This window comes from Canis lupus, chromosome 16, assembly GCF_048164855.1.
Source record: "Canis lupus baileyi chromosome 16, mCanLup2.hap1, whole genome shotgun sequence".
Classification (NCBI taxonomy): Eukaryota; Metazoa; Chordata; class Mammalia; order Carnivora; family Canidae; genus Canis; species Canis lupus.
Window position 1 is genome coordinate 57,114,869 of NC_132853.1, and position 21,690 is coordinate 57,136,558.

Sequence of the window (21,690 nt, forward strand, 5' to 3'; positions counted from 1 at the left end):
CGGGTGAGGGCCCCAGGCGGGACAGGACCTGGGCCGAGTGGCTGAAGACAAAGGTTTTCTCCTCTTCAAAGCCAGGCTGCAGAATCACTGCCAGGGGTGGAAAGATCCTCGGGGTCATCCCTGTCCTTATACACATGGCCTGAAGCCTGGGCCTCTTCCTAGCAAGCTGCTTCCATGTCTGTGTTGGTCAATGTCGGGTCCAGCAGGTGCTGTTTCTGTCCAAGTGCTCTTTTGGGTCTGGCTCAGGTGGCTGCCCTGGCTTGGTGCGTGGGGAGGAGCCGCTGACCGCCTCCCTCCGCAGTGGCAGACACATGTCCAAAGTCAAGAAGAGGAGGGGGTTGGGGAAAGGGGCGTGTAAATGCTTTGGCCTAGCCTTAGCCAGCTTCAGGTCACTCTCATTTCACAGTGGAGAAATCGAGGCTCTGGAGTGTCCCCCACTTGCAGGTGTCAGTCACTGGTTAATGGAGGATCTGAGACTGGGACCTCGATCCACACCGCGTGCCCAAGCTTCTGGGCTCAGTGGGATCTGAGACTGGGACCTCGGTCCACACCGGGCGCCCAGACTTCTGGGCTCAGTGGGATCTGAGACTGGGACCTCGATCCACACCGCGTGCCCAAGCTTCTGGGCTCAGTGGGATCTGAGACTGGAACCTCGGTCCACACGGCGCGCCCAGGCTTCTGGGCTCAGCTGAACAGCCCCGTCTCAAGAGGCGGAGTTGGAACTCCGCTCAGCCAAGGGGAGCCCCAGAGGGCCACAGGAAGGGTGAGGGCTGCAGGGCGACATCAGAGCTCCCACGGGGGAGAGGGGGCGAGGGGGGGCGGCCAGGGGAAGGGGCGTCTTGGCCCAGCGCCCCCCCTTGCCGTGGCCCTCGGCCCCGGGGGGGGTCCGGGGCTGGGGGGAGGCGCAGGGACCCCGCCCCCCGCGCACCGGGCCGGGAGCGCGCGCTGCGGGGCTGCAGCCGCGAGGTGGCGCCGGCGCCACGAGGAAGCGCCGCGGCCGCTCCCGGGCCGCCCCAGCCGCCGCTCGGCCGCCTCCTCCGAGGAACAATGCGGCGCCTCCCGGCGTAGCGCGGCGCGGGGCCGGCCGCCCGCCTCCCTCCCTCCCGCCTCCCTCCCGCCTCCCGAGCGCGGGCCGCCGGGCGAGCGGGCGGCAGAGCGGCGCGGGGCCCTCGCCGAGAGCCATGGGCGCGGCGCGCTGCGGGGCCGGGGAGCGGCGCGGCCCGGAGGCGCGGGGGGCCGGGGCGCGGGCGCGGGCGCGGGGCCGCCTGTAGCCGGCACCGAGGGCGCGGGCCGGGGATGAGGGCGCCCGCGGCGGGGAGCCCGTCTGCGCGCCGCGGCGCCGTCCCGCCCAGCGAGCGAGCCCCAGCAGGCAGACGCGCGGCCGGCGGTCGGGGGGCGCGCCGCCCCCGGGCCCCAGGGAGGTGAGGCGGGAGGGCGGACACGCAGAGACGGCCGCCCGCGCCCTCGCCCCCGCCCCCCGCAGCCGCGCCGCTCCTCCTCCCCGCCCGCCCAGGCCGCCCGGACCCGCGCCCCCCGCCCCGCCCCGCCCCGCCGGCCCCGGCCTCGGCCTCGGCCCGCAGCGGGTTCGCGGCTCCCACGCGGCGGGAGCGGGGCCCGGGACGGTGCGTCCGGCCTCGCCCGCGGCCCGCCGCCCAGACAAGTTTGCACGATGATCACAGTCAACCCGGATGGGAAGATAATGGTCAGAAGATGCCTGGTCACCCTGAGACCCTTTCGGTAAAGTTCCCTCCCCGTCGGCGCGGGCAGGTCCTTTCCTCCGAGGGGGCGCGGGGTAGGTAGGGGCGGGCGAGGTCACCCCCACCCCCCCAGGTGCCTGTCCCGGTGGCCGAGGGGGCGGTTCGCGTTCGACCCTTGTGATGGCCGGTGGGGCCGCGGGAGGGACGGAGCCAAGGTTCGGGTTCGGGGTGCGTGTGCGCGCGCGAGCAGCCCAGACACGTCCCGAGTTGGTCTAGCGGGGAGAGGACTCGGGATGCGAGGGTGGGAAGGGGGACAGAGGCACCCAGGCTGTGATCCTGAGCCCGGGAAGTCGCCTCGGCCAGGGCGCCCCTTTCCTGCCCCTCGGGGGCCTCCCCACTTGGCAGACGCCCCACCCCCGGGGCGAAGTTAGGGCGCCGAGCAGGGCGGCACCCCCACCGGCCGCCGCGAGCCCTGGGTTGAGTCCTGCACCCGCGCCGCCCCGTTGCCCCCGCCCTCTGCTCGCACCCCCTCCTCCCCACGGGGTGCGGGCCTGGCTCCAAGGGAAGGTCCCGAGATTGGAGCAAAGATCACCCCCCCCCCCCCCCGCCTGCCCCTCGGCTGGGAATTGGACCCTCGGTGCAGGCCGTGGGGAGTTGGTGGCCCGGAGGCGCTGTGGAGCACAGGGCAGCAGAGCCCGGACCTCCGGGAACCTTGGGGCAGGATGAAAGTGAGGACCGACTCCGGCACCCCAACCTCCGGCGGCCAAGGCCAGGCAGGGCTGGGGCCAGGCAGGGCTGGCTTGTCCGCTGACCCCAGTCCAGGGACCCCCAGAGCCCAGTGGGACCGGGGCAGCTCCCTCCTCTCCCTGGAGCCCGCCAAGCCCTCCTGCTGCCCCGGTCCGGGAGGAGATGCTAAGTGATGTGTGCCTGGCAGGGTGCTGGGCAGCAGGCAGAGGGCACCCAGGGAGGGGCGGGGGTCACACTCCGGATGCGGCCACAGGTGGGGTGTGGATGCCACTGTGCTCCGCTTGAGAAGGAACTGGGCAGACAGAGGCCCCCCCCAAAGGCTTGGGCTGCCAGAGGGAGCAGGTATTGAGCCACTGCCCCTGCCAGGCCCTGGCTGATCCCCCTCCCAGCCCCTGACCAGGAGACCCTGGTGTCTCCGGGCCTCCCAGCACCTCCTCGGTGAGCCTGCCTGCTGTGTGGAGCTGAGGAGACCGCTTTCCCGACGGCAGGGCTCAGGATGGACCACCGCCTCCGGAGGACGTGGGAAGGGAGGATCGTAGAGCTGGCGGTGCCAAGAGTAGGGCCTTGGGCAGGCGACAGGGAGGTGGCTGGAGCCCCGACAGAGGGTTCCCATGGGAAGCAGGTGGGGAAGCAGGGGGGTAAGCAGGCGTCTCTGGAAAAGGCCTTACTCCTCCAGGGAAATCCTCGAATCCCTGGCTGATGCTGACCGGTCAGAGGGTCCCCTTCCCGTGTCGAGCCCGCCGTCCACGTCAGGGGAGGACCAGCCAACTGACCGAGCTGTGGCTGGACATTTTCTGGTGCAATTGGAGGCGGCGGGAGCCAGCACCACGGACAGCGCCCGCTCCCCGCGCTGCGTCCCTCTGGGGTCCTGGTTCTTTCAGGCTCTTATCTGAAGGCGGGATTCTGAGGTGGGATTGCATAGGTTCCCCTGCCCTCAAGTTGTGTATCTTCACCTAGGGTCTCCCTAGGCTGCCCAGAGACCCACAGCCACCAGTGGAGTCTTTGTGTCCCCTTCAGATGGAGGGGGGCTGGCCTCCAACCACAGCACCTCTACTTGTTAGTTTTTAACTAACAGGGGGCCCTGTTCCTTCTCTTTTCCCAGAGCCTCTGGCAGGACCCTTATTCTGTAGTTGCTCCTGGAATGTTGCCTCAATAGATACATGGGGGACGGAACCATTTTAACTCGAATCTGCTCTAAATGGCCCTAGGATTGACGTCTGGCAGAGAAGTTTGTCGATGATGTGTGTTGAGGACTTCAGATTCTGGCCTAAAAGTATAGATCCCTTTCTCATAACAGGTGTTCGGACCCTGCGGCCCAGGCCTCTAGCTCTAAATATGATTCCATAGCTGCAGAGGAGGTTTGGGGACGTGAGGGACAATAAATTTAAGGCTTCTGTCCTTGTCGTCAAGCTGGGAGGACAAAGAGCTGATTCCCTCAGGATCTTCCTGGGTGTGCAACCACCGGCCTCCTCCACCGTTTCTCTGGCTGCTGTCCTGAGACCAGCCTAGCTTCATCTTGGGATCCCAGGGCCCCAGCCCCGAGCTTGGTGGAATTCAGTGAGAGGTCCCTCGGAGGTGAGGGAGCAGTGTCTCTCGTGCAGTCTCTCCTGTCCTCGCTGTCATCTCCTGGGGAAGCCCTCACTGCTTTCTCTACTTTGGGGTTCAGCACCCTCTCTGATTTAATCTCTAACAGTTTCATTTAAATACGGGGTGAGAATTTTTATTGTGCTTTTATTTTCTTTTGCAATTGTGTGTTTTCTTTAATGGGCCAAGTTTTAATTAAATACTGCTCTGCCAGCTTCAAATAATGAAGATTAAAATGCATAAAGCAAGTCTTGCGTGGAGATAAAAATGAATGTGGGGTTGAGGGTGGTGGGGGGAGGTGGGAGTGCTGGAGGCCTCTAGCATGACTTGTGGGGCTCTGTGGGGTGAGGCTGGCTCCACAGGAGATGGGCTTCTTCATCCTGACCAGGGCGAAGGGCTCCCCATTCAGCCCTGCCAGTTCTGCAAGTCCTTTGATACATCCAAGGTTCCAGAACAGCTCCCCAAAGCTGGGCTGGTTAGCTCAGTTCTCCTGTTTGGGACCCAGAACCTAGTATGAAAGCAGTAGGAGCCTGGGGTTCCCTGCTGTCTCCCTGGAGCTACTCCCGTGCCTGGCACCTGGGAAATAATCAACTATGTGTTGAAGGAATGAGCAAGAGTCCTGTTTGGGCCAGTGCCCCAGATGACACCCCATGCACAGGGGTCCACTCACTCTGACCAGTCCAGTGCTGACAACTATTGTGTGCCTGCCTGGTGAAGATGTGAGTTAGGCAGAGTCTGGGCACGGAATGTGGCCACATGGCCACACGGCCCTGCGGTTGCAGATCTTACCCTCTGGTAGGGATGGGGGCACATGCCACACCCCCTCGAACATGATAAGGAGGTGTTCAAGCCAACTCATGACTGATTGTGGTGGCAGGACCTGTGAGCACAGCGCTGAGCTGGGCCCAGGTGATTGATGGGATCCAGGTGGGTTTTGTCTGGACCAATTCCTTGCCCTCTGGCTGGCACCAGCTCCTGCTGTTTCCATCCATACCAGTGCTTCTCAAACTTTAGCATGTATCAGAATTGCCTGGAGAGCTTGTTAATACGCGGTGCTTGTGCCACCCCCAGAGTGTCTGATTTGGCAAGCCCAAGATTGGAGCCCAAGATTTTGCATTTCTAACAATTCCGAGGTGATGCCGGTGCTGCTGGTCTGGGGAATCACACACTGAGGACCTCTGCTCATGAGCCAGGCTCTCTCTGAAGGCTAGAACTTGCCTGAGCTATGCCTGTGTCATTGTCCCTTGGGGTTTTGTGTGAGGCTCACGGCCAGCCCCTTGTAGTCGAGCTTTCTTTATTCTGTAGCGATGAGGGACGTGGTCCAGGAGCTCAGCCCTGGATCTCTTGTTCCCACATCCATCCCTTCCATCCTCACTCCCTCACCCATTCCTTTGTACAGAGCCCTTGCTGGTTGGGGGTGGGGAAAGGGCATTCCAGTGACCTGTTTCTGACCTGCCTTGTTGCTCTCCACAGGCTCTTTGTCCTGGGCATCGGCTTCTTCTCACTCTGCTTCCTGATGACGTCTTTGGGAGGCCAGTTCTCTGCCCGGCGCCCGGGGGACTCCCCCTTCACCATCCGCACAGAAGGTATCTTGGTGGGGAAAGGGGAGTCAGGAGTGGATGCAGGTGTTTGTGGGTTGGGGAGAAGGAGGCCTCTGAACCAAGCGACTCAAGGAACTCTCTGGGACTCTGTCCCAGGGATCCTGGCCACCTCATCAATGGATGTGTGAATGGAGAGGGGCCTTGGCTTAGGCTGTGTGACCTTGAATGGTGCTTTGCCTTTGGTCCTGGCTATGATCATCAGGCTACTTCTGGCCAACTGTCAGTCCAGGGAAGAGCCTTGAGTCAGGGCTTCCCAGGCATCAGAAGACGCTGCTTGAGTGGCTTCTTTCTCTGTGTGTGTGTTGGGGTGAGTGTTTCTGAATACTTGTCCCTCTGAGACACACCCACTCTGTGCTTTTGATTCAGGCTGTGGCCACAGCCAAGGGGGCAGAGGGGAAAGTCAGAGGGCAGTCCTGGCCATGGGCTCACATGTCTTATTTCTGAGCTTTTGGGACACAGTTCAGACCTTTGTGGCTCCTTGCCCACATGACACTTGTGAGGCGGTGGAAAGGGGTTCAGAGCATGGGCTTTGGGGGCCAGATGGACCTGGTTTGTACCCTGGTTCATTACCTACCAGCTGTGTGCCCTTGGCCAAGTCACTTAACTCATTCACAGAGAAGAAAAGTAATGACCATCTTCAGGCATGGGATTGAATTAGCTCCCAGCAGGTGGTATGGAGGGGTTCAGACCTAGGAGACCTCCTAAAAGATGGACCCTCCTCCCTTCTCTTTCTACTCAGTGAAGAATGGCAAACGGTGCAGAGTCCTGGTCAGTGTGTCGTGGGGGCTCTTCTGGTAACAGTGGGAAGGAGGACCCCAGGGTAGTGGGGCAGCTGAGGCAAATAGGGTTTCTGGAGCTCTTCAGCAGGCTGGCTCGATGGCTTTCTCCTACTGCTCTGGGGAAGTCTCTGTTTGAAGTCCACTTTCTCAAACCCCCAGAGCTCGGCTGTGTGGCTCCCCTGTTCCCAATGGCAAATATACCGTCAAATAGAATGGGCTGTCACCTAGGGTGGATGCTCTGAGGGGCACTTGTTCTGCCATCTGGCATCTCATCATTGGGTTTATTCCTTTGGTTTCACATGTACTCTAAACTTGCAAAGCTCCTGGCAGCAATTTCACATTTATTAGTCATTCAAGCCTACATGTAAATGAACGTATCCCACCTCTGACTCGCAGAGATGCTTTGGTCTCTGAGCTCCTGTTTTCTCCTCTGATAAATGGGGATAATACCTGTGTGCCCAGGGTTGTCACGTATGGTGTTGCTATAACACATATGAAGGGGCTTGAGCAGCATCTGGCAAATAGGACAAGCTCCATCAATATTTGTTGTATGTATTCAGTCTGAGATGGGGACACTGCAGAAAAGGCTGTTTTAGGGAAGAGGGCGGAGGAGATGCGGGGATTTCTGCACAGGAGATGGGTGTGCATTGAGGCTAGAAGAGAGGGTGGGCCGGTTGTGGAGGTGCACTTTCGAGGAAGCTCAGGGAGGGATACTGGAGGTCATGGTGGGGGGATGATGGGGATGTGGAGAGTACGGAGATGGGTTGTAGGGAGCGATACTCAAGCTACCTGGTTGCCACTCCTGCAAATGGGATGTGTCTGCGTGGGTGACTGCTACGGGGGGCTTAAGGAAGCTGGACCTTCGGAAAGGTCAGGGATCCAAGAGATGGGAACTGGGGGCTGGAAGAGGAGTGTGGTTCTGGTTCTTGCTCATCTCCCTGGCATGACCTTGTGGGAGCCCAGCCGTGCCATGCATTGGGCATTTCTGTCTGGAGAGGTGGTAGGAGTCCAACTCCAACCAGATCTGCGTCTTAGTGGTGGGCAGAGCCCTAAAGGGAAGGGGACTTGCCCAAGGTCATGCAATTAGATTAGAGGCATGTGTGTGTCTGTGTGTGTGCGTGTGCACACAGTCATGCACACGCTTAAGCTTTCTTTTTTTTTTAAAGATTTTATTTATTTACTTATGAGAGACACACACACAGAGAGAGAGAGAGAGAGAGAGGCAGAGACACAGGCAGAGGGAGAAGCAGGCTCCATGCAGGGAGCCCGACGTGGGACTCTATCCCGGGTCTCCAGGATCAGGCCCTGGGCTGAAGGCGGCGCTAAACCACTGAGCCACCCAGGCTGCCCCACGCTTAAGCTTTCCATTGGAGCGTAATATCCATAAACTGAATGCATCCATGCAACCAGCATCAAGATCAAGAAACAGAACGTGATCAGCCCCCAGAAGTGCCTTCATGCCTCCTCCCACCCATTACTTCCCCAGGGATGTCAGGACCCTGACTTCTCATAGCACAGGGTTTTGCCTGTTTTTCAGACTTTATGAGAATGGAATCACATAGTGGATATGGTTTTGTGTATGTCTTTTTTTCCCTCCCATTATTACATCTGGGAGAGTCATCCGTGTCATGGTGTGTGGTTGTAGACATTTGTCTTCACTGCTGTGGTGTGAATTCCATTGTGTGAACGCACCACATGATGTTTATCTCTCTAACTGGTGGTGGACATTGGGTTGCTTCCAGTTTGGGGCTGTGTGGATAGTGCTGCTGGGAACGTTCTGGTACCTGTCTTCTGGAGGACACATGTAGGCATCGCGGTTGGGTACACACAGGGCGAGGTTGCTGGGTCTCCTGTCTGTTGTGACATCAGTTCTCAGAGCAAGTTCAGCCAAGTCAAAGCCTTTTCACATTTCCTGAGCCCCTGGGCTGGAGGCTAGGCACCTAAAATGTGGAACTAAAGATGAGGAGGAGGGGACGGATGAGGAGGGAGGCCTCAGAGCTCTGGAAAACTGACCGGCTCGATTCATATCCCAATTCTCTTTGTCCCTCCCCGTTTCTTTCATGCCATTGGATTAAGTTGATTCTTTTGGAAAGACCCAAAGCAGGGACTTGGAGGAGCCCCAAGTTTACACTGTGGGTTTAAAATCCTGATCCTGCAAAACACACCTCCTCAAAAGACACCCCCACACTGTGCCTGGAGGCGCCCTGCAGGAAGCGGCCCTGCAGGAAACCTAGGAGGTGCCAGCGTTTCTGCCTAGGAGCCACCTGAGCCATGCACTGGGGCTGGAAGGGGGGCAGGCGGGAGGGGCCTGGGAGGGATCCTGGAGGTCATGGAAGGGGGTTGGGTGTTTGCATTGCAGGGGCATCCCCGTGTCTGTGCAGCCCTGGGGCAGAATTTGGAGAAGGAAACTCAGGAAGGCAGTGCCATTTAGGGAAAAAATAAAAATCCTTGCTTTGGTCAACAAAACCATGTGAGCACACAAGCGGGAGACAGCCTGTCCTGTCCTGGCCTGTCAAGCCTGTCGGAGAAGGAGGTCCCCCCAGGATGAGGCTGGGGAGGGGTGAGGAGAAGAAGGAGTGTTCTCTAAAACGAGGAGGGCCCTACTGGAGACTCTGTGGGCTGTGGTCTCTCGGAAGAGGCTCTGGGCTCCCCTCTGGGCCAGTTTATATTTTGTGATGAAGTTCTCTAGTTTGGGGATCATGTCCTTCTAGTTCTGAGCACTCATCTTAAGATTCAGGAGGGGGAAGGAGGCTGGCAGGAAGCACTTCATGGAGAAGTCTAACCTAATTCCCTCTTGCTGCAGGTGGGCCTGACTTGAGCCTTGGGGGAGGGTTTTTTGCGTGCTCCCTGCAGACCCCAGCCCCTCCTCCCTGCCTCCTGGCTCCACTTCCCCTCTCTTGTCCTAAGGAGGATGTGCTTCCCTCCTAGGGACAGTGGCGGTGGGGGGTGAAGTTGTAGCTGAGGCCTCTCCGCTGATGCTGCTGTGGCTGCAGATTCCTCAAGCGTGTGTGGCTGGCTGTTCTCCGCTGTTCCCCAGCTCTCTATCTTGTCTTGAAGAAGTAGAGGCCAGAGGCTGTCTCTGGGGAGAGGCCTGGAGGCAGAAGGGCCTTGGTTCAGCTGCCTGTAGCCGCCCTGAGGTTACCCTGTGGCTTGGCCCTGCTAGACCTTCCTGCCCCGCAGCTGGGATTCGATCCTAGGGAATATCAGAAAAATATTTCCCTGCTCCGTGGCTGTCTCTGGCCTTGGACCTGGGTGCCAGGAGCCCTTCCTCGCAGAGGCTGGTGATGGCTGGGGGACCCAGGGCCTGCCCTTGTCTCCTCTGGGCCACCCAGAGCCCAGAGCTCCGGGGGCCTCAGCTGGTTTCTGCGGGGCGGCTGTGTGTGGAGGGACAAGTGTACTCGTGTCTCCAGCTGTGCAAACACGAAGTCACAGTCTCTGTCTCAAGGGCCGGGGGGGGGGGGGGGGTCTCTTATCTGGCGAGGTGGGGGCTCCTTCAGTTTCGAGGGACCGGGAGAAGGGGTTGGGGTGGGGATAAGAAAGGAGGACAAGGCGGGGACAGGGAGGATGGGAGAGACAGACACGGAAACCGTGTGCTTTTGGGGGGGAGGGAAGGGAAGGGGACGAAGAGAAGGGAGGGGAGCGGAGAGCAGGGGAGGGGAGAGAAGGGAAGGGGAGGAGACAGGAGGGGAGGGGTGGGGAGGGGCCTGGGTGGTTAATAAAGCACCTCTGTCTGTGACCCTGAGAAGCCATTTGTATCTCTCGCATCCCGCATCCCCACGTTCCTTATTTATATGGAAATATGGGGGACCGCGTGTGAGGCTGGAGACGGGTGTCGCTGGGCCTTCACATTAAATACATTTCAATTGAGCCCACACCCGGAGCGGAGCAGTGAGGTGACTCAGGGCAAGCTGGCAGGAGCTTGCTAGGCTGCCAGTCCCCGGGTGGGTGGGGGCAGCCAGGGAGCCGCCCCCCCACCCCCCACCCCAAGTGGTGGGGAGCTTCCAGTGTGTGCCACCTGCAGGCAGCAGGGCCCGCCTGGAGCCCCGGGTCTGGGTCCAGTGTGATGGATGCGTCCTTAGGGACCCATCTAAGAGGGGCCATGTGTCTCCTTAGCCACATCCCTAAGCCCTGCGGTCTTCTGGGGTCACTCTTTCCGTTGACATTAAGGAATTGGCTAATCCTTCCTATGAGGCGCCATCCAGAGCCCCCCATCTCCAAGGACTCTCTGGGGGAGGGGCTTAGGTCTCCCCGGCCCCCTCTTGGTCTGATCTGCTTCTGTGAATTATCCCGCTCCTGCGTGCGGCACTGACCTAGTGGGAAGGGCACCCGCTCCCCTGAGCCCCTGCCCAGAGTAGGGTGACGGCGTGGGGGCTGGGACCGTTGCTTGGGCACAGCAAGCGGATGACAGTTCCTTCTGGCCTCCCAGCAGCTGGAGCTCCCCCCCTCACCCCACATCACCCCTCTGGCTGCCCTGCCGCCCCCGCCTCTGAGCCCCTGGGCCTCCTTCTGTCTCCTCTTCTCCCAGACCTAACGAGGAATCTCCAGTCTCCTTCCTACTTGAATATGCAGAGTCATTTAGCTTTCTCTTTGTCTCACTGCTCTGGGCACCTCACTCCTCTGCTCTGGCCCACCCAGGGTGTAGGAAAACAGAACTGAGCTCTCTCCCTAAGGGGATTGTGGCAGCTTCTAGAGCAACAGTTCTTGCCTCTCCTGGTACCCTAATCTCGAGAAGCAGGTTGCAAGCACCAAGCCAGGAGTCCCAGCCCACAGAACCTCAGGGTGCAGTAAGTCTGACACCCTCATTTTACAGGAGGAGAAATTAAGGCCCAGAGAAGGACACCGACATGCCCACCCATCCCGTGCCCGTGTGGCTGGTGATGGAGCAGGTGGAGGGTGGGCTTTGTTACCCCCACCCAGCCTGTCCCAAGCCACGGGGCTGCCCCAGCTCTGCTTGGCTCCTGGGGTCCTGCAGCTCTTGGCCAGATGGTGCAGTTTTTCCAGGAGGGGCTCAGGCAGCGAGGAGGAGCAAAGGAAGTTTGAGATGAGCTCAGACACAGGGGCAGCAGTGTGACAGGGCAGGGTGCCAGGCCTGAGGCATTCCGGGGAGCAGAGCACTGCTCCAGGAGGCGTGATGTGGGCTCAGTGTCGCTGGGGCGCCGCATCTGCACAAGGGAGCTGCTGCCCGGGCTCTGTGGTCCAGGTGGCCCTGGGTGCCCTGGCCAGGTCATGGTTGGAGGGCCTTGGTTAACAGGCTCTGACTTAGGGTGTCCCCAGCTGTGGTCTCTCTCCTTGGTTTTATCCCATGCTTTTGGGGGAAGGGGCCACCCCAGCCTGAGCTGTGAGCATTGGCTCATCAGGGCTGCCCAGGGAGGTCGGGCAGGCTGTGCACTGCACAACTCCAGGAGTAGGTAGCAAGCAGTGGCCCGGTCAGATCATCTGATGTTCCCCTATTTTTCTAGCTGAGATGATGGGAACCTTCCCCTTGTTCTACTCTGTGCTCCAAGCACCAGTTGAAAGTCAGGTATTACATTTGGATGGATGATGGGCTTGGGTAGGAGGGTGGGGGGTCTCAGGGATGAGAATGATTTAAAAGACCCACCATCACCCCAGCTCTGTGGAGTTGAAAAGAGAGCGGGAGCTATTTATATCTTCTTGGATTGATTGACTAACCCATGGAGTACTGAGTGAGTGGGGTGGAGCAGAGCGGGGGGAGAAACCTGCTTCGCTTGACACAGTGGTGAAATTTCCCAATCCCAACTGGTTTGTTAAAAACCCACCCAGTTTTCTGGGAAGGCGAAGTGGGAAGGCTGCTCGTTACTTCGCAACTGGTGTGGAGATGGGGTAGAGGCAGTTTTTCTTTCTTTCCTTCCTCTAGATGTGCATTTTTCACCAACACCCCACCCCGAGCCTTCTCATTCTCAGGCGACTCCGTGTGTGTGAGCATGCGTGTGCGCCTTGGCCCCCCTCTTTAGCTCTGTCCTAAGGTTGGAGCAGCCCCTCCTCCAGCCTCCTCTCTTCTCCCCACCTCTGCCCCTGGTTCCCTGCCATGCTCTGTTCCGCCCCCTCCTGGCTCTGTGACCATGGATGGCAGATGGGACCCGGTACTGTTGAGTTGGGGACACCGAAGCTGATAGTGTTGCCATGACTGTCCCTTGGCCACATGGCCACATGGATGGGGGTGGCAGAGGCAGGTGAGAGCCTCTCTGAGCTCCCTGGGCCCTGGCCCTTTCTTTCCTGAGAAGCACATGCTGCTGGTGCCCCAGCCCTTGGCCTTCGGGATTTCCATGCTCATGTGCAGACTTGCACCTGCTGGTTTCCCCAGTGTGGTGTCTTACCCTCTCTGGGCCACCTCCCACTCCCTGACCAAGATTTCCTATAGCTCCCAAATAAACGACTTGCCCTCCAACCCTTGTCTTGAGGTTTGCTTCTGGGAAACCCAACCCAGGGCCCTCCTGCGCCCTGGAAGCCCCTGGAAGCGTTCAGGTCTCCGTGACTTGGCTCATTTGCTGTGAGAGGTTCAGAGCCAGCCCTTGGGGGTTTTGGGGAGCCAAGTTGGGGATTGCAGAGCCTGGAACCTGAGTATCTGTAGACCTCTGGAGGGGCTGTTAAAACCTTCACGTGACTTGATTGAAAAGAAAGGCAGGAACCACTCTCCCCTCCAGCATGTGTGGCCCCAAAAAGCGGGAATCACTAGAAGGGAAATCTTGGGGAAGCCCAGCTGGTTAATGGGATCTTGGTTGAAGTGCCTTGTTTTCATTTAATTTTATTCTTCACAACGTCTCCCTTGCCCCTCAGCCCAGGAGTGGATCCTCGGGAACCTGAAAGCCAGCTGAGAGTCGGGACAAATTCACGATGGTCTCCTATGGCGGGGTCTGGGATTGTGGAGTGGGGCAGGGGTCTGCTCGGGCCCCGAGCCCCTTGAACACAGGCTCACAATGTCTCCTGTACATGCACACCACGTGGGGGGCAAGCAGAGTGCAGGTTCCTGGGCGGTCCTAGAGGTGTGAATCAGCCAATCGAGACTAGGGCCTGAGAATCTGGATTTTAACAGCCTGGCCAGGAGATTCAGGCATGGAGTGGCTGGTTGACTGCACTTTCGAGAGGCCTGATCTACAAGATCTGTCTGGAACTCGGTGCTGGGGGCCCTGGGGTTCCGCACCCCCACCCCTGGCCTTCTCCTGTTTTTTCACAGACTTGGGATTAGGTCTAAAGCTCCATTTTGCAGGTAACCAAACAGAGGCCCAGAGGCATTAGGATGATTTCCGTGTCCCCCAGCTGGTAGGGAGCAGAGTCGGCCCAGGGCTCTGTACCCCCACACAACGAAGTGAGGGGATTTCCTGTCCTACAGGGGTGAGGGGTGGGGTGGGCTCACTCTCCTGCCCAACTCCTTTGCCTGGGAAAGTGCGCGTGGGGCTGGAGTCTGAGCCACCAGGTGGCTTCAGGTGGCCTGCAGGCTGCGGCTGAGCCTGACGGCGCCCGCGCTCTGTCTGCAGTGTTGGGTGGGCCCGAGTCCCGCGGCGTCCTCCGCAAGATGAGCGACCTGCTGGAGCTGATGGTGAAGCGAATGGACACGCTGGCCAGACTGGAGAACAGCAGTGAGCTGCACCGGGCTGCTGGCAACGGGCACTTTGCTGTGGACAGGTAAGGGGTCCGCGGGGGCGGGGGGGGCGGCGCGGACCAGGCGGCGTGCCGGGCACTGGGGCGCAGCCTCAATGTGCACTCCCGGAGCTGGCGGGGGCACTCTTGGTCAGCCCCCTTCTCTGCTAACCCGGACGAAACTTAGAAGCATGCAGAAGCCACACAGTAATACAACCCAGAGCTCATTTCCACTCCCGGATTTTACAGCTGCTAACGTTTTGTCATATCGATGGCCTGACGTCCTTTTTCCTTTTTAATAAAAATCACAGATGAAAGCTGGAGGGCCCTTTACCTGCCTCCCCATGGAGACAAGTGCCTTCCTGAGTTAGGTATCAGTGCTTCCAGTCCACGGTAACCGTTTGCGTAGACGTATTTTTATACGCACACGCTGTCAATACGCGGCGTGTGGCGTTTGCCGGCCGCACACGAGTGGCATCCCGCAGGGCATTTCCTCCACCTGCTTCTCTCACTCAACCTGGCACCTTTGAGCTTTGTCCACGTGGATTGTCACATGTGGATGTGCATGTGGATGGGATGACCCCAGTGGTGGTTACCTGTCCTCTGCCGACGGGCCTGGACCATTTTTGCCTTGGTTTATTCATTCTAAATATTCCCCTACGGAGCCTGGAATGTCCAGAGGCCTCCTTCCAGGTAGCTTAGGAGCGGCCCCCCGGAGCCCACGCTGTGAAACCGAATCGTGTGTGTTAGGTGAGTAAGTGATCTGGAACCCAGAGGCGGAGGGAGTGTGAAATCAGGCCCATCCGGATGGGGGGTGTTGGCCCTCAGACTGTGGAGGGAGGTGCTTGCTGCCCACCTGTCCCAGGCAGACGAGCGCCCCCTGATCTCTTTTCAACACTGAGGTTCTTTGTGAGGTGGATTTGCTCGATGCTCTTCTAACTGCTAAAAACTAAGTTTGAAACCCACACTTGACACAACTTCGGAAAAGCTATATATCTTGGCCAGTGTGATTTGCTGAAAGCGTCCTGCTGCTGAAAACTATAGTTGCGATCCACACTTCTAGACAATTTGTAGGAAAGCGGTAGCTCAGCCAATACGTGAAATGTAAAAGCCAAGGCTCCAGGGATTTCCTGTTTGGAGTTTGGCAGAGTCAAAGTTAGAGTGCTGGCGGTCAGTCCTGGTTATGGGGGGGCCCCCGGCGGCTGCAGGAAGGGGTGTGTGTGACAGACCCCTCCTTTGGACCGCTGTGGGGTCCTTTGCCCCGTAGCCCGCCTAGGCTGGGCTGCTGGCCACGGCGCCCGCCTCACACTGGTGTTGCTGATCGAATGTCCTGGATGCCCAGTCGGGTCATCTGGTGTCGGCGTGCCTACTGCATATTCAGTGGCATTTATGGACAGCTCACCGGGTGCCCGGCATCGTCCTTACCGCGTCCCCTCAGTGGTGGTGTCAGCCCCACTTTATGGGTGCTTCAATCTCCGTCACATTGAGGAGGACACCGAGGCACAGAGAAAATCAGGAAGTCACCCCGAGGTACGCAGCTGTTTGGGAGCTGGCCTGGCTCTGGGCCTTGACCAGCGAATGCCGGAGCCCATGCTTTTCCTTCCTTCCTTCCTTCCTTCCTTCCTTCCTTCCTTCCTTCCTTCCTTCCTTCTTTCTTTCTTTCTTTCTTTCTTTCTTTCTTTCTTTCTTTCTTTCTTTCTTTCTTTCTTTCTTCTTTCTCCTTCTTCTTTTTCTTCTTCTCTTCTTTTTAAGATTTTTTACTTATTTATTTGAGAGAGAGCACATGAGAGAGAGAGGGAGAAGCAGACTCCCCGTTGAGCAGGGAGCCCGATGCAGGGCCCGATCCCAGGATCCCAGGATCAGGACCTGAGCTGAAGGCAGATGCTTCACTGACTGAGCCCCCCAGGCGCCCCTCAGAGCCCACGTTTCTCACCACTGCGCACTTGGTAGCCATTCATTAAACATGGGGCTGTGTGCGGGTTAGTTTTTATTCCTTTGCAAGACTTTTCATATCAAGTAACTCACAGCTCAGGGGAAGAGTATCCTTCATCAGATCTCTGTCTTGATTTTTTTTTTTTTTTTTTGGTTTGGAAAACGTAGGCATTTAAATGACAGTCCTGGAGTCTGGGATTACACATGATGGTAGTGCAAGGAGCCTGCCACAGTGCTTGGCTCCTGAGTGGGCTGCGTGGCCGTGTGCTGGGTGCCCAGTTGGATGCCCTCTCGCCAACCTGGGATCAGTATCTGACAGAGCAAACGAAACGGATCCACTCACGAAACATGTTTTGGTCCTACTGAGCGCCTAGCCCTGCTGCTGGTGCTGGGGCCTCAGTGTTGAGCCCTTGTCCTCACTCCTATGGGAGGAGACGGGTAGCAACCAAGAAACAGAAATAAGTGAGACTATGTCGGATACTGATGCATGCTCTGAAGGGTTAGGGGTGGGTGCCAAGGAAGGATCTATTTACTCAGGGTGGTCTAGGAAGCCTCTACTGAGTTGGTGATAGTTAAGCTTAATTCTGAATAATGGGAAGGAGCTGGGAGTAGAGAATTTGAAGTAGAGAGGGCAACAAGTACAAAGGCCCTGGGGTAAGAATAAGCTTGGTATGTTGGAAGAAAAGAACCAGTAAGAAAGCTGACATGGCAAAGCATGCTGAGGGACAGGAGAGGCCAACAGGGCAGGTGGCATGGAGCTTTGTGGTATTTGGGACATTCTTCTGAGACGTGTGGGAGTTTGTCAGAGAGCTCACAACCCCAGGGGGGATAGGATCTGGCTTTTTTTTTTTTTTTTTTAAAAGAGTTCCAACTGCTGTGTGGAAAAGGGAAGCAGGGGAGCTGGTGGCAAAAATGGGGAGAGGGAGGTTAAGGTGAGTTCCCGCTGGGGCACGAGATCCTTTTCTGTTGTGTGTGCGTGGAGTGCATCTTCTCTAATCCAGCCCCACTCCCATGTCATCCTTTCCCCGTTCCTGTCTGCCGCCAGCTGTGCTGCCTCCCCTCTGGACTGCTGACCCAGCCTCTGTCCACGGGGCTGTGCATCAGGGTGAGGGCAGAGGACCGGCCTGGCCCTCTCTCCGCTGAGCAGCCTGCTGTGGGTGGCAGGGCAGAGGGTCAGGTCGCCTGCCTTTTGGGGGCAGGACGGGGTGGGGGAGCCACTGTCAGCTCCTTCAACGTCTCTCTGGTTTCCTCCAGTCCTGGCTTCTCCCTCCCTCCCCTGCCCTGCCCTTCCTCTCCTCCTAGGAGGGAGTAGTCCGTGCCACCTCCTAGCTCCATCCCGGGAAATAGCAACAATCCATCAAGACCAGCAGAGCCCATCAAACCCCATAGGCAGAGCCATAAATTTCAGGGACATTGTTGCTTCTGGTTTCAGGGGACAGAAATGGTGGGTGTGTCCAGGACATGCGGGGGTGTGGGGGGGCGGGCTGCTTGCTCATGTCTCCCCTCTGCACAAACACTGCAGCCCCTGCCCCACCTTAACCCCCTAAACCGACCCACCTGGGCCAGACAGGTGGGAGTCCTGCGGACCTGCATGCTGCTGTGTCTCCAGCAAACTCTGTTCATCTCACTTCGAAATGATCTGTGGCCTGAATAGCCCCCCACTGTACTCCTGCCCTGCTGGAAGCTTCTGGACTGTTGCCTCCCACCCGTGTCCTCAGGGAAAGCAAATTTGCTTTTTTAGCCTAGGAAAACCTAATTAGGGGTTATTTGCAGATTTGCTGCAAATGGCATCATATTATGTATCCTAAAGCCAAACAGTAATGATCTCTGAATTTCCCAGAAGGCTTCTCTGCCACAGCAAAGACGACCAACATTCCGGGCTGTTTTCATTCGAGTCAAATACGAGGCCGTATCTGCTGGACCTGTACCGTGTGTGGCGTCCGGGCCGGGGTTTCTAGAATGGGTGGAGCAGGCACAGGGGAACCAAAATTGGAGCCCTGTTCTCAGAGTGGCCCTGCTGGGGGTGGGGGAGCAACTGGCCCCCGGCCGTGCGCGCAGCTGGAGTCAGGACCGCAGGGCTGGGTTGGAAGCGCCAGGAGCCCACTGCAGGTGAGCCCTGCAGTGAGGGGCAGACTCGGGCCTGGGACTCAGCCTTGACCCTTCTGTCTCTCACTTGTATCCAGCCCATCGGCAATCTGTCCCCACCCTCCGAGTGTGCCCAGAATCCCAGCTCTCCCCTTTGCCCACCGCCCTTGCCCTCCTCCGACTGTTTATTTTAAAGAGAGATTATTTTAAAATACTAATTTGGTCAAGAGCCGCCTCTGTTCCCCACCTCCCCCAAGCTCCCAGTCACTCACCAGTGGCCTGTGACCCCCATGTGCCCAGCCCTGCTATCTTCCCACTTGCTCCCTGGGCTTCAGCCCACCAGCCTCCTCTCTATTCCTGTCGCACAGTGGTCTGTCTCCCTCTGGCCACAGGGCCTTTGCACAGGCCATGCCCTCTGCCTGGAATGCTCTTTCCTCAGATCTAGCCAGGTGAAAGAATTCATTTTCTCCCTCCTCTTCCTCCAGTTTTTACTCAAATGTCACCAATGAGTCCTTCCCTGGGGACCTATTTCAAATTGTACCCAGCCTCCCAGATTCCACCTCACTCTGTGTATTTTCATGATTTGCTTGTTCACTGTCTGTCTCCCAAGCTGGAACGTATGCTCCGTGAGGGCAGAGATTTTGTCTGTCTCATTTCTGGATCCCAGGGTTCAATAAGTACTTGCTGGAGGAAGGAAGGAGAGGCGGGGTGCTGTGGGCGCCCTTGGTGCTCTGTTACGTGTGAATCTGGGGACTTGGGCGTGTGGACTGTGTGCGACAGGACAGGGAGACAGAAGCCAGGTGTGTCCTGGCCACCCCCACCCTGGACGAGTTCCCGTTCTGGACCCTGAGGAGTCAGCCCGCCTGGGAATGCCCGGTCACCGCCTTGTGGCCTGTAACGACCTGGTCGTTTCATGCTGGGAATCTGCTCAGGAGAAGAATCTTCACTTAGGAACATGTTTCTGAACATCTTGGTCATTGACTCCTTCTGTATTTTTATTTTTTTATTTCAATTTTCAAAAGATTTTATTTATTTATTCATGAGAGACACAGAGGAAAAGGCAGAGACACAGGCAGAGGGAGAAGCAGGCTCCCTGCAGGGAGCCCGATGCAGGACTCGATCCCAGGACCCCGGGATCATGCCCTGAGCCACAGGCAGATGTGCAACCACTGAGCCACCCAGGCGTCCCAATACCTTTTTTATAATGTCAAAAAGTTTGAGCAATGTGGTGCCTGGCTGGCTCAGTCAGTGGAGTGTGCAAATGTTGATCTCGGGATTGTGAGTTCGAGCCCTGTGTTGGGTGTAGAGATGACTTAAAATAAAATCTTGCCAAAACCTACAAAGTTTGAGCAACAATTTAAATGTCCACCGGCGAGGGCACAGCACGCAGACCGTGGTGCCTCTGCTCGGTGCGGCTTATGCTGCCATCAAACAGGAGGTTGACAGGGACATGTGGGGATTTTAGTGATAAGTGACAATGTGAAGAGGAGGTTATATAATAATGAACAGAGTTGGATTACCAGTGTGCAGAAATCAATAAAAATAAAGTAACAATAAACATCAGATCAAGATTCTTGTTTGTGGGTAAAGAGATGAAGGGTTTTTCAGTTTTTTTTAAAAAAAAAAAACCTCAAAAATGCTTCTAGACATTCTCGGCCACCTACAGCCTGAGCGAGGAGCCTCGGGGGTCTGCGTGAGTGTGGGGGGCAGGTGAGGGGACCCAAAATCTGGGAAGACAACTTTGGGAGCTTCTTTCAAAGGGTTGCCTTAGGGCACCTGGGGGCTCAATTCAATGTCCGCTTTCGGCTCAGGTCATGATCTCTGCGGGGGTGGGGGGGCTTGGGATCAAGGCCTGTGTCGGGCTCTCTGCTCGCTTAGCGGCAAGTCGGCTTCCCCCCTCCCTCTTCATCTCCCTCTGTGATCTCTCTCTCACTCTCTCTCGAATAAATAAATAAAATCTGTAAAGAATAAATAAATAAAAGGCTTACCCCACCTATGGCCCTGACAGGACAGCCTCCCGGTGGATGAGATCCGGGCGCTTGTCTGGCCCCAAGGCTGGAGGGAGGCCGGACTGGGTGGGAAGGGACGCAGGTAGCTGGGTGACAAGGTCAGGGCAGGAACCTAGCAAACGTGAGGATAAGTGTGAACGGGTTAAGCATCCTAACAAAGACAAAGGTTCTCAACCTCGTTTGCTGTGGGTAAGATGGGCAAGGTACACCTCTACAGTAGGATCTCAACGGGTCTTAAATAAAAGATACATAGGGGATTTTTTAAAAAAAATCCTCCGGGTAAAAGCCAGGTCCTGGGGTGTAGGAGTGGGAGCTGGACTCGGGCTCCTGTGTCCCCCAGTCCAGCTTCCACACCCTGGCCTTGCTGTGTGCATGGGGCACCGATCCCTTCGCCCAGTGTGGAAACCACACACCGCTCGACGCTGACTGCGCTCCTGTCAATGGTGGGGAGATTATCCATCCGTCTGTCTGTCTGTCTATCTACCATAAATGCACATATATTTCTTGATGCAAGAGAGACAAATGCTCTCTGCTCTTGCTTGAGGAGGGGTTGGCAGGTCCTCAGTGTCGTCCGGACCCCCCCACAGCATCCGGGGCTCTGGATGGGGGTGACTGGGGCCAGAGAAGCCGAGGAGGAGACTGGACCCTGGGCAGGGGTTCCTTACATCCCATGCGGTGTGTGAGAGACGGGGGGACAGACGGACAGTCACAGAGCAGCTCCCCGTCCGTGACGCTCGTGTCTCTGGCCATACGTGTCTGTGCGTCTCGGTCAGTGTGCGTGTGGGCCCCCGTGTGCAGAGTCTCCCTGTGTTTTAAAAGGAAAGCGGCTGGTTTGATAATAAAATAACAACTCCCAGCCAGCGTGCCGGCCAGCTGCGCGGAATCAATACTCTGTTAATTGAATGCAATCCTCATAAATCATGGGAGGAACATGAAATTAAACCTCCTTCCCCGGGCGGGCGTCCGGGAGAGCTTGTTCAAGGGGCCAGGGAATGAGGGCCAAGTGGGTGACTGCCTCAGGGGCTGAGGGGAGGGGCTGGGGCCTTCGGGGGCCTCTTGGGGGCCTGGCCTGATGGGATGGATGCTGGAGCTGGGCCCAAGGGGAAGTGGCCGCGGGGCCCTGACCCCAGGTGGTAGAGGGAACAGAGCATCCTGTGACCGGCTGCCTCTTTGGGGGACAGAGGCAGGCTGCCAGGGGGCTCCCGGAGGCCACTGGTGCTTGGGCAGGAGGGGCTGGTGGTCCGTCTGTGGGTGCAAGATAAGGGGTGCTTGGGCAGGAGAACTTTGGATACTATGGATACCAGAGCCTCTCCGAGTGGCTCCCCGGGGGTGGGGAGTGGGCTGACCAGAGGCCTGGCTTGGCCTTCTTTCACTTCTCAAGTAAGAAACGACTGGTGGGATGCCTGGTGCTTAGTAGGTGTGCAGAAATCACAGGGCCACGCGTCTCGAGCTCTGGGTGTGCTTCACTGTTTTGCAAACGCTGCAGGAAGGAGCAAGGTCTGGCGCAGAGAGCCAGGGTCTGAGTCCCTTGCTCCATCCCCAGCCCAAAAGCAACCTCGGGGACGTCACTGATGTCATTTTATCTTTTCCTGGCCAGTTTCCCCTCCGTGCAGTAAGAGGCAGGGCTGGCAGGGCTCTGAGGTGTGCTACTTCCTAACCC

General features: G+C 57.7%; 1 protein-coding gene across 2 annotated transcripts in view; it reads left to right on the plus strand.

The window, feature by feature from the left end:
* The first annotated feature begins 1,575 nt into the window (after nucleotides 1-1,575).
* MGAT5B (alpha-1,6-mannosylglycoprotein 6-beta-N-acetylglucosaminyltransferase B) overlaps nucleotides 1,576-21,690 on the plus strand; it is a 70,790-nt gene continuing 50,675 nt past the window's right edge. Inside the window, exons 1-3 of one of the 2 annotated variants that reach the window (XM_072781733.1) lie at nucleotides 1,576-1,737; nucleotides 5,502-5,614; nucleotides 13,902-14,049. In XM_072781733.1, coding sequence (XP_072637834.1) covers nucleotides 1,670-1,737; nucleotides 5,502-5,614; nucleotides 13,902-14,049 — 329 coding nt within the window. In that variant the 5' untranslated portion in view covers nucleotides 1,576-1,669. The remainder of the gene's footprint in view (nucleotides 1,738-5,501; nucleotides 5,615-13,901; nucleotides 14,050-21,690) is intronic. The other variant, XM_072781734.1, reaches the window with a different exon arrangement.